At 41.2% G+C, this 13,050-nt stretch overlaps 1 protein-coding gene across 2 annotated transcripts in view; it reads left to right on the forward strand.

Moving 5' to 3' along the window:
* syt7b (synaptotagmin VIIb) overlaps positions 1 to 13,050 on the forward strand; it is a 47,164-nt gene that overhangs the window by 20,618 nt on the left and 13,496 nt on the right. For both annotated transcript variants that reach the window (XM_080297536.1, XM_026166976.2), the window contains one exon: positions 11,887 to 12,022. In XM_080297536.1, the coding sequence (XP_080153662.1) occupies positions 11,887 to 12,022 (136 nt within the window). The remainder of the gene's footprint in view (positions 1 to 11,886; positions 12,023 to 13,050) is intronic.

Genomic DNA, 13,050 nt, shown 5'->3' on the forward strand with positions numbered 1-13,050 from the left:
GTGCATCTTTAACATGGTTTTCATTGGCCTTTGCGATACTCATGCATTTGTAGCTTATCCTGTATATCTCCTATTCTACCTTCTGGGAGCTCCAGTCCTTTAGTCTGGATCACCTTCCCTCACTTTGCAACCATTCGGCCACACTTATGAGTCTGAATGACATCCTGATGTCCTCACTGTAGATCCTGGTGAGGTGAATCAGTGAGTCGATGTCTCGTTCACTCCTGGCATATAGCTCTATGTCATCCATCTATATAGAGGTGGATGATGATCACTCCAGTCGTGAATCTTAGTGCGCTTAATGATGGGCTGGCTTAGGGGGACCAATCATGGGCAGGACAGCAGCAGGGACAATGTATCATCTTGGTATGTGCAGTTCCCTTCAAGTTGGCCTCCAGCGTTGTCTTCCACATTCCCATTGAGTTCCTGATGAATGTTATTAGTGCACTTTTAGCCTTGTACAGTGGCCAGCAGTTCAGTATCCATGAGTGGAGCATAGAGCCGCAGGCTTTCTTGTAGTCAATCCAGACCAGCAACACCCATGTCTGGAACACCACAAACACAACACTAGCGGACCTGAGTAGCCTGGGAGGATGTAAAGGAGTAAATGACTAACTGCACAAAGCAAGTGCTAATGGTAATTTGTTTAAGTATCATGTTTCTGAATGAAAAAACTGTTGTCCAATATACTGGCGTATCGCATCACCAAATATCAGTATTAGTCTTATAAATCCTATGTTGCTCAGGCTCTAATCACCTGAAATGCAAAAGAATCCGACCCTTTTGTTTTTATTAGATATGTTTAAAATTTATAACCAATTAATGGCATCTCTCTTATGATAAACGAGTAGAACAAATTTTTACATTACTAAAAATGGTATCTTATTTTCTATAAATGTTTTGTCTGGTATATGTTTTATGCAAACTTTGTGTTTTCACTGAGTATTCAATGATAAATGCACACGTTAGAGCAATGTAGTGAATTATGCTTTGTTTTCTTGTTGATAAATTAGGCTATCAAGCTGAAGAGAGGGAAGGGCTTGACAGATGTTTTCTGCATGTCGAGCTGGATAACTCCCAGTTTGGATCCATACATTATAATGGCATTTTTTGGGAAGGGGGGCTGTCTGTTTTTTGTTAATCGTTTATTGCTTTTCTTGTGTCTGCTCGAGCACCGAACAACTAATTGTGTGTCTCATGTTTGAAAGACGGGAACATTTTTACAGTACCTGTTAATTTATTATCCAGCACACTTTCCACTGGTTGCTTTTAGAGGTTTGTTTGACTCTACCTGAATCTCTCTACTTGAGCTTTATTCATCAAGTAAAAAAAACTTTCAGTACCTCAATATACTAGAGTAGACAGAGGAGTGAATATGTTCTCATGCATAATCTATGCAAGTGTGCATTGATTAAAACTTTTTTTAATCAATGCACACAACGATCAGGCATAACATTATGACTGCTGACAGGTAAAGTAAATAACACTGATTATCTCTTCATCATAGAACTTGTTAGCGGCTGCGATATATAAAGGAGCAAATAAACAAACTTTGTATCCTTAAAGTTTAAAAGCAGTATAAAGTATAAAAGCATAAGGAGCAAGTCTGACAAACTGTGATGGCTAGACTGCTGGGTCAGAGCATCTCCAAAGCTGCAGCTCTTGTAGAGTGTTGCCAGTCTGCTGTGATCAGTATCTATCAAACGTGGTCCAAGAAGGAACAGTGGTGAACTAGCAACAGGGTCATGGGCAGCCAAGGCTCACTGATGCACATGGGGAGGGAAGGCTGACCCGTGTGGTCTGATCCAACAGATGAGCTATTGTAGCTCAAATTGCTAAAAAAGTTCATGTTAGTTCTGATAGAAAGGCACCAGAATACTGAGTGCATTACAGTTTTTTGTGTATGGTATGGGCTGCATAGCCGCAGAACAGTCAGAGTGCCCATGCTGACTCCTGTCTACCACCGAAAGCACCAACAATGGCCATGTGAACATCAGATCTCGACCACAGTACAGTGGAAAAAGGTGGCCTGGTCTAATGAATCACGTTTTCTTTTACATCATGTGCATGTGCATCACTTACCTGGTGAACACCTAGCACCAGAATGCACTATGGGAAGAAAGCAAGCTGGTAGAGGCAGTGTGATGGACAAGATAGTGTGGGAATCGCATATCATCATAACATTATTTCAAAATAATACTATAACATGGTGGTTGTTGGGTTTTTTCATGTCTTAAATAAAACATGACATGAAAAATACATGCAAGAAATACATTTTCCCTTCTCACTGAAACATTTATTAAGGACTGATTATCCATTTATTAATGCCAAATAGGCTATTTACACATACTTAATAGATATATTGTTCAAAGTTTGTTATAGACACATATTATGTCAAAACTGAAGCAAGCTAAAATATAAAAGTATGGAATATGAATAGCATGTAAGGGTTGAGAAACATGGAAGATTAATTAAGTTATACATTTGTGAATTGATTACATAGAATGAAAATGTCTTTTCAACAAAACTTTTATTAGTTAGTTAACATTAATGTTATAAGCCCTCAGACATATGAAGGGACTAATATAAAATCAGTGCTTTTGGGAAATGGTGATATTGTTTAAAAAGTGTCCCACAAAGTTAAGAGTGGAACAAACACTGTTTTTGATCACAACAATAAAGGGATAGCCAGCATTCAAAGATTCAAAGGATAGGAATTTAAAGATGTGGACCAAGACCAGGAAAGACAAAAGAGAATTACTGAATCATGGTCAAAACATTTTGTGATTTTATTTACTTTTGATTTTTGTCCAAACCCAGATTGTATTTCGTGTCTTTACTATAATCAAGAGCAGAGAACTTGCTTTAATCCACCTTTGTGCTTTCAAGCATATGTTTTCAGTGGGGACCGGTTTGAAAACTGTGGTTATTGGCACAGTCAAAGTAATTCTAAATGTCTGCTGCCAACACTAAAATCTCAGCATCCCACTTAGTACCTAAAAATGTTAAAATGTTTGTTTCTATATTCCAGGTAGGTTGTACTGTTGAGTTATTTTCCTCTTATTTTTTTTTAAATGAAACTCTTAAGAAGGATTTATTTTAAATGTGTTTTCAGTGGTAGCTCAGTTTCATGGATAAGACATTCCTCACTTTAAACTATAGGGCACATAATATATGCTTGTCAGCTGGTCTCTACCCAAAGAGTCTATAAATGCTTATTTGTAGGAAGGGTTGGCAAAGTGACAGCCCAATGAGCCCTACTAAATCACTATCAAACACACAAGACAGAGGCCACATGAACCTTAAACAATGAACCTTACATAAACACAGCTGGGCATTTTCTCCATTATTTCCCTACAAGATCTCCTTTTTATTTTGCTGTGAATATTTGTCGAGAAATGACCAAAGCCATGTAATGTGCATTCAGTCCTTTAACACAATGTATATACTAGAGATGGACCGATCCAATATTACGTATCGGTATCGGTCCGATACTGACCTAAATTACTGGATCAGATATCGGAGAAAAATAAAAAATGTAATCCGATCCATTAAATATCACGAAAGCACCTCACAAAACTTGCAACGCGCCTTAACTCACCTCAGAACGTTAGCACGTCGGAGCAGTATGCATCACGTGATAGAGCGGCTGTGGCATGCGGGACCTGTCGGTGGTCTGGATAGCATGTGGAGCTTCGCTAGCAACCCGGCATTTCATCTCCGACAAAGTTATCCCGAGAGAAGTAAAGCAAGTGTGTAAGTCCATCTCTGAATGTTTGTAAAGCATTCCTGCGTTAAGCTTAACAAACGACTGCCTCCTCTTGCTGCTACTTCAATCATGAAACTGCTTAACGATCAGCTGATCGGCTTTTCTGTCGCGAGTACGTCTCTCTAGTTTGCTTTTGGCCCACTTTGCACCAGAAAGAGGAAACCAGTGGATAAACAACAGCAGCACGTTTAAGCTTGATCAGCTGTTGTTAGAATTTATTTAATATTACTTTCTACTCGAGGATCTTTGTGCAGGGGCGGATCTAGCAAAGTTTAGCCAGGGGGGCCGATAGGGCATTAACAGGGAAAAGGGGCACAAAGACACACTTTTCTTTATTCTCATTTAAAATGTCAAGCTTTTAATAAATAATTATCCGAATCTTACACCCAAAGTTTTAATTTGATGTAAAAGGAATAGAAGTCCATTACTGTATATAGTAACTATTAAGTCTAATATATATACCCTAGTAAGCTATAGTACTTTTTCCTTTGGGAAGGTACCATCTGTGCAGTCTGCAATTTTGTTGAAGAAAGATGTTGAATCTATTTAATATTTCTTGAAAAATAATTGATTTCTGTGCATTTTTTTTCACACTGCATCAAATTAAGGTTGATTACGTCGATTAAGCATCATGAGGTGGAGTGTGAGGGGTGGTTCCCTATTTTTTATTTATTTATTTTTGTTGTTGCTGGGAGTTGGAACCCTATTAGTTAGGTTGCTTAATATTTACGCTAAGTACTCTTTAAAATACCAGAATAGGGAGGATGGTGTAGGTTTAAGTTTATTAGATTGATCAGTATTGCTGAACTATGAAACATTTTTTTTGCATACAGGTATAACAGAATAGCTTTAGTGTAGTTGTTGTTTTAAACTTGAGTATGAACTTATACAAAATTCAGCAAGATATTAAAAAAAAACAGTTTTGTTGATTAAAAAACACTATATCGGATTCATATCGGTATCGGCAGATATCCAAATTTATTATATCGGTATCGGTATCGGACATAAAAAAGTGGTATCGTGCCATCTCTAGTATATACAGAGATCAGGCATCACGTTATAACCCCCTTTCTAATATTATATTGTCCACCTTTCTGCTGATAAAACAGCCCTGACCTCTTGAGGCATGGACTCCACCAAACCCCTCAAACTGTGCTGTGGTATCTCACACCAAGATTTTAACAACAGTTAAACTTTAAGTCCTGTAAGTTGCGAGGTGGGGCCCCTTGTTTGCCCACATCATCCCACAGATGCTAGATTGGAGTGAATTCATGTCAACATTTAAAACTCGTTGTGCTCCACAAACCATTCATGAATCATTTTTGCTATGTTTGCCTGTTTGCACTGCGGGAGGAGGCCATAATACCTGCAGGAAACCCGTGCCGGCACATGGAAAACATACAAAGTATAAGTATCAGTGTTGGGTTACTTTGAAAAAGTAATTAATTATAGTTAGTAGTTACTTCTTCAAAAAAGTAACTGAGTTAGTAACTGAGTTACAAGATTCTAAAAGTAATTAATTACTTGAAAAGTAACTATTGCGTTACTTTAAAAAAACATTTAACCCTCTGGGGTCCAGGGTATAATTGGCCATTTTTCACTACTTTTGATTTTCCCTCCACATTACATCTTTAAAAAGTATTTACTTTGCCTTGTTTGGTATCATCCTTTTGGCCGTCATGGTGCATTTTTCCACCAAAACGAACGGGCTGTTTTTTGTTTTGTTTTTTAAATTTTTGTTCATAAGCAGAGAGTGCTTGCTAGCGCTGTCCTTAGACAGTAAACATGAAACTATTCAGGAAGAAACACGCGTATATATATTGTTTATCATGACTATGACATGGCCTATCAGCACAGTTTAAAAACTGGTATATATCACCTTGTTGCTTTGTCATCTTAAAGTCATGTGATTGGCTTACCACGACTACTTTATTTCTCTGAATACGGGACAATTCCGTTTTTTACGGGACAGTTGGCAACTATACTAACTCACCTTATGAATAAGTTCACTATCAGTAACATCATAGCACCCACCCAGCTGTATAGAAACTCCGTCATGCTAGCTAGTACACAGTACGAGTTATTGTAACTGACTGTAAAAAGTTAGCACAAATAATAAACCACACCTAACCTTGGTTTATATCTGACCCATATAGACTGTAGGTCATAACTTCCTACCTGAAGTTCAGTTCACCTGACACTCGGACCGGAGGCCGCCTCGGGTCTCTCCTCCTCCTGCCTCCCCTTTCTCTCATCCACCTGCTGGCCTCTGTGGAAGCTCCACCATAGCCACCACCAAACAACTGAGTTATTTTTACACATCGGCCAGCATCTGGCCAATCCACCATCTTTCATTGTTTATACCGTTACAAAAAACAAAACAAAAAAAAAAACACCCATCGGCCCATAAAAACAAAAAATCACCATCAGCCCACCGGGCAAATGCCCGGTATGCCCGATGGCCGGTCCAGCTCTGCTTGTTAGTAACGGTAACAGCGTTGTAACGATAGAAATAGTAATTAGTTAGATTACTCGTTACTGAAAAAAAGTAACGCCATTACTTGTAACGCCGTTATTCCCATCACTGATAAGTATGATCAGTCGGGCCCCTTAGGCCCACCCACAATTCCATGTTAGGCTCCTAGGCAATGGCACTAACTACTCCACCACCACAGCACAATTACAAGTCTTGTGTCTGTGTCAAGGTACCCTCTGTCCTCTCTATGAACTCTGTTAACGATGTGACCCATTTATTCTCACTGTTTGGTCCTTCAAAGCTCAGCAGGTACCTGGCTCTGCGGGAACTTGTTCAAATATGGTAGGTCTCGTGAGAATGTCAGGTTTTCCATTTAACTCATCTCTTTGCTTTGTAAAAAAAATTGTGTGTTAAGTTGTGCTTTGTGAGCTGATCAGCTGCTGTACAAACTTTAGATGTATTAGTGGTGAAATATTAACAATGTGTAAAACACAGACCACACACTGTGCCGGTGAGAGTCACATCAGTGGCAGAGCGAGACATCCAGGTGTTATGTAATTATTTAAGGTGGGACATGGTTCCCTAACGTATTAAGGGTCGATATTAAAAGGTTCAATTGAGTATTTTTAGCTTAACCTGCAGGGATCACATGCATGTGAGACTAATCTGCATTTGACAGACCTGTGGAACATAAACCATTACAGTTTGAATTGAGGCTGTGGTGCATCGTTGGCTCTATGACCTGCAAATCACAGGAAATAAACGCGGAGTGACGAATCCATTCTTTTCTCTTCCACACCATATCCTTTTCTTTTTTTACCTCTTCTTGTTCAGCATCGTTCTACTTCTGCTTGTCTCTTTGCTGTGTAACCCCTGTCTATCTCTCATCCCTCTTTCTCCAGCCTCCTTCTATTTTGCTTTCCTGTGTTACACGTCAGTTTGCTTCCTCTGTCTGCTTTTTAGCGTGTCTGACTCTCCTCGCCAATTCTGTTCTGCTTTGTTTCAGAGCTTTTATCCCATCTCCCCTTCTCTGAGCTAAAGCTTAATGTGTGTCTAACTGTGTCTCACATTCATTCGTTCATTGTCTCAATAAAAATAAATCATCTCCTTTGCTTTTACTCTAATTTATCTCATCTCGTGGATCATCTTTCCCTTCTTTTAATCTAACTTGCGCTGTTACCTTTGTATTTAGTATCTCACCTGCTCACTCGCTCGCTATTTCTGTCTGTCTGACTGTCACTCTCGCTATTTTTTGTTTTTCTCGCTGCATCATCTTATTAGTGTTATTTGTCACTATGCCTAGACTGGTATCACATGTTTGTATTTTTCTGTATCCCAAATAGTTACATAATGAAAAAGCTGGGAAGAATTTTTTAGCAGCATCGTTAAAAGCAGCATTTGTTTCTAAAAATAGTTTTCTGTACAGATCGTCTTCAAAGTGTCTAAAGTGACAGGTGGTGTCTGACAAAGTTTTGCACTGGTGTATGTTTATCTTGGAGCGTTTTTAATTTATATATATATATTAATAGTCAACCACTGCAAGAAATTGGCCATGACTGCTTTAATGTCTTTTTGATGCAATTTTATTACAACCTATGCTACCTGAGCAACTTAAATACAAAAAAGTATCTGGATCACTGTAATATGTTCAGTTCAGTTCAATTCAGAGGTATTTATGTGGCGCAACATCACAACAACAGCTGCCTCGAGGTTCTTTATACTGCAAGGTAAAAACCCTACGGTATTCAGGAGGAAACCACAACAATAAGACGATTCCCTGTGAGCAAGCACTGTGCTGTGGTGAGAAGAAAAAATTCTTACTTTCACCAGGAGGAAACCTCCGGCAGAACCAGTCTCAGGGAGGAGCAGCCATCTGCTGCAATCAGTTGGGGGTTAGGGGAAAGAGAAAAGGGAAAAAAGAGAGCACAGGGAGACATGACCAATCCCAAAATAGGGGAGAGAGGAGAAACAATTAAATTGATTTTTTTTTTAAAAAGGAAACAGTTATTAATATACCAGTGTGAGAGTCTGTTGCTGCACGTGGTTGACTGTTTTCACTTGTCAGTTATCAGACATTGTGTTAGGTACACCTGTTTCACTGCAGATTGATGCAAACATTTTCTCAGCCAATCACAACTCAGTGCATTTAGGACTTTGACTTTGAGTGTTGCATGGCTGTTGGTGCCAGATTGGGGTTTGCCCACACAACCATCTCAGAAAAACACAAAATTAAAAAAAATGGTAAATGGCCTGCATTTGTATAGCGCTTTTCTAGTCCCTAAGGACCCCAAAGTGCTTTACACTACATTCAGTCATTCACCCATTCACACACACATTCACACACTGGCGATGGCAAGCTACATTGTAGCCACAGCTGCCCTGGGGCGCACTGACAGAGTGAGCAGCTGTTCTCTGGGTGATGACAGCGCTCTGCTGCAACATTCAGATGGCAGTGACAGAATTTGGAATAAATAACATGAAAGCATGGATCCTGGTTTGTATCAAAGGTTAGGGCTGATGGTGGTGATGTAATGGTGTGGGAGATATTTTCTTGGCACACTTTGGACCCCTTAGTACAAACTGAGCACAGATCGAATGGCGGTCCAGCTGACTATTGCTGCTGACTGTGTCCATCCCCTTATGACCACAGTGTATCCATCTTCTAAAGGCTGCTTCCATCAAGAAAACATACCATTCAGAAAGCTCAAAGCTGAGGTCTCCTCCATAGTCACTGGATCACAGCGCAATTATTCACATTATTGATCTGCAGCCATCAAATCTGCAACATCTGTGTGATGCTATCATGTCAACATGGACCAAAATCTCTGAGGGCTGTTTGCAGCACCTTGTTGAATCTGTGCAATGAAGAATTCATGCAGCTGTGAATGTAAAAAGGAGTCCAAAACAGTAGCAGCCAGGTGTTACTAAAGTGTCCACTGATATTTGTCGTTATTTACAGGGGCAGTGTAATTTTCCATCCAGTAGTTGCTGCAAACATATTATTGCCTAATGTCACTGTATGCTGGCAGGAAGATTGACGTTATTTGAAACGAATGTAATGGGAAAAGGACCCACGAGACAGAATTACAATTCAAAGATCCAAATCTTTAATCTATGCAAGCAGACTGCCACATGAGGTGGGCAAAAAAAAAAAAAAAAACTAGTTCAAAAGGTCACTTATTTTTTTTTTTTTTTTTTTGGCCTGTCCCGTTTGGCTCTTTTGCCATCAGAATTGTTGTCTAAAGGCAAAGAAAGATGCCCAACGGATTTACTTTACCAAACTGACCATCCCAGCCTTGCCGTAATGGTCCATTTGATTCACCTTTTATTGTTTATTTTATTTTCACTTACTGAATACGGGACAGACTTGACTGGGGGAAAGAAGGGGAGAAAGAAAGAGGGAAAGAGAAACAGCTGAGAAGAGGGACGGGGGAGAAGGGCAAAAGACAAAAACCAACAGAACGGGCAGAGAAAAAAAAAATGCATATATCAATCACCTGGATCACCTGCTGAGAAAGAAAAAAGAAAGCAAGCAGAAGAGAACAAGAGTAATAGAATAAACAACATCACAATGATATATGGGAATATGACAGTAAATACTAAATGTTAAACATTATTGTGCAGCACATAAGATCAACAGAACACAGTGTGCTTTGAGGTAGGAGCCAAAAAGGGTGTAGTTTGTGGGTGTGATCACCCGTGTGTACACCTGTGAGCATGGACGCGCTTGTTTTTTGTTTTTTAAAAGGTTCCTTCTTGTAATAATTTGCTAGAGGGTGTGGGGGGGCCACAGCCCCGTCCTCCAGGGCGTGAAGCAGGTGTGGAGGAGATCAAAACTCCAGACATCCAGAGGCCCCCAGAACACAAGAGACCAAGGAAGACCAACAGAGGGGCAGCTGCGCCACTGTCCCAGAAAGAGCTGAGGAGAGTCCCAGATGAGGGCTCACTCAGCAGCCGTGGAGCAGAAGCCAGGGGGAGTTGCAGTGACGCGCCCGTGAGCTCCGCCGGCAGCCAGCTGCGCCTGAGTGACCGAGCCCCAGGCCGAGAGGCCGGGGGCACCCCACCTCCGAAGTGGCCCGAGCGAGCCCCAGGCCGCCAAGGAGTGAGCCGGTGTGTACCTGGACACCCATCCCCGGACACAAAGAACCACCAACGCACCGATGTCTGAGGGGGTCCGCCACTGGCAGGGGAAGTGGTGGTAGGGGGAGATAGGCCTCCAAACCTTGGAGGGCCTGAGATGTCCCCAGAGAGGTGGCGCCTGACACCCAACCTGACATATAGACACAGACATACAGGCACACACAGATACAAACATCCATTCCCACCCTCATGCTCTCATATGCACTTACTCCACACTCAACCAACGTGGAGACAGACATAAAGAGACGTTGTACACACGATCACACTCCCCAAGCGTACTCTACAAACCGGGTCTAGGTGCCCCCGCCCCTGGAGGGGGGAACTGCACCCAGACCCAGGTGGTGTTTCCCTTTTCCCTGCGGTGGGGGGAGGCAGACCGCCCCGACTCCGCAGCAGCAGGAAGGCTCCACACTCCAGACCGCAGTCGGACGGCCAACTCCTCCTCCTAGTCCTAGCCCCCCTGCTCCAGCAGGTCGCAGAGAACGGGGGTGAGAGAAGACTCCGAACCTCCCTCCACCCGCTCATTGTAATGTTGATGCATGTGTGTTCTAAGGTGCATTTAAAACCCAGGAGGGCTTGGAGCTACCTGCCAGAGAGCAGCAGGTAAGCGCATAGTCCCTCCTGCTAGCCCTCAATGTCTACGTGTATTTAAAATTGAGAGGTGGGCAACGATGGCAGGGGTGGGGTGTACACCCTGATGGTACTTTGGACTCCGTGTATCGTGCCCACCCCCAAGATCCTATATGTATGTGTAATGAGAGTGTGAGTAATGTGAATGTCTAAGTTGTGGGATAAAATTGAGGCAGAGGCAGCCAGAAGGGGACGGGGGGGGGGGGGGGGTAGCCTCCTCTGCACCCTGGTGACATACCCCTACTCCAAGGCCCTGGATGTGTGGGTGGTTGTGGTGGAGCAGGAAGAGGGAGGCAGCTGAAGATGGGGAGGGAAGGTCACTTAAAGGGAAAGATTAGGAAAAACGCACAAGGAAATACCTGGAAAATCTGAAGTGGAACAGCAAGGAAACAAGAGTAATTGGGTAATGTAAGCCAGGAAATTTACCTTACCTTACTTTGGTTTATTAGGATCTTGAGGCCACAAATCTTTACATTTTCATGGTGTAATAATGAAACACACACATGCAAACCAACTTATAACACAAACCGTGACTCAAATCAGGGTAAGCCCTTTAAATTAGACAGTTTTTTCAATCCAGTTTTATTGGTTTCTTGTGTTATCTGTATTGACAGTGAATTCTCTCCCTTTATAGGCCATTATAAAACTGTTCTTTTCATTGCATTGGTTCTTGCTGTAGGTAATGATAATTGACTTCCTGTGGCCTGTCTGGTAGGATATTGGTTCTTAGCTACACTTAAATACAAATTTTCAAAACAAATAATTAATATTTGGCCCGAGGATGTAAACTACATGTATTGAGGATAAACTTAGGAACACTGGAAACAAGCTATATGTGTAAAAATCACTGTGCTTGTTTCTGTTTTAACAGAACTCCAGGTAACAAACCAGGCAGCAGCCCCAGAGGTCAGACTCCAGACGAGACCGGACGCCGCCACGGGCAGGGCCACGAAGCCAACTCTTCTGTTTCTGACTTGGCCAACTCGGTCACCAGTGACATGCTCATGGTAACATACACGAGTACTAATAGCTCAGATCTGTAGTCTGCTTTCTGCATTGATGAGTTCAACTATATTTAGAGAGGAAGAACTGCTTTTGGCAAAGCCTCTGAATCAGAATAAATGAGATGGCAGAGAGACTTCACTGGTACTTTCAGATCATCTTTCATAATCTAAGATGAAAGGTGCATGCAAATCTGGAGATAAGAAAGTGGAAGACGAGCCAAAGGAGTAGATGAAAATAGTGTAAAATGTTCAAAACTTTCACCCGTTTGTGATTAATCACCATTACAAAGAACACTGTTTTAAAAGCTCAAATTAATACATTTAGCAGTACTGTTTATGTTTATCGCCTGTGCTGCCCAGTTTTCTAACTTATAGCAGCTAATCGTCTTCTTTGAGGCGGTTTGCAGCTTGACAGTTTATCTTACCTTTGAAAACAGCAGTTGACAGTTGAGTTAAAATGATCCACTTTCACTGACTGTGCTGAATTAAATGTCAGCAATAAAGTACAATCCCAGCTTCTTTTCTTTCTTTCTTTTTAAGCATCGTGGCCCTATTTTTGTATTTTGACAATCATTGCTATCAGTAATAATAACACCTAACCTGTCAAAGTCATTTCTGAAAAAACACAAAAATGTATCGTGCCAGTGGGGTGTCTGTTTGCAGCCAATCTAAAATGAAAATATATTTTAGAGGTAGTAGATTTTCTCAGAAACCTTCAATTTTCCCCACCAGATAACCTTTTTGCTTGCTTACCTGCTTTCTAGATCACAGTGGTTTATTTGATAAGTGCAATGATTTTCTTTGATATTTCACTATATGAGAAATAATTGGCAAGGCTTCAAAGATAAGATCAAAGTTGCAATGCAGATTTATTTATCATGAGCTACGTGTCACTTACTGTATATAATGCAGTCTTTTGGTTCAAAGACGGAGAAAGCCTACGCGCTTCAGTTCAATTGAGGAGGAAAGCTGTTTGAGAAGTCTTTCATCACTCAGGAAAGTGCTTTCTCCTTCACCCTCAGCGCACCTAC

Source organism: Astatotilapia calliptera, chromosome 1 (genome assembly GCF_964374335.1).
Source record: "Astatotilapia calliptera chromosome 1, fAstCal68.1, whole genome shotgun sequence".
NCBI lineage: Eukaryota > Metazoa > Chordata > Actinopteri > Cichliformes > Cichlidae > Astatotilapia > Astatotilapia calliptera.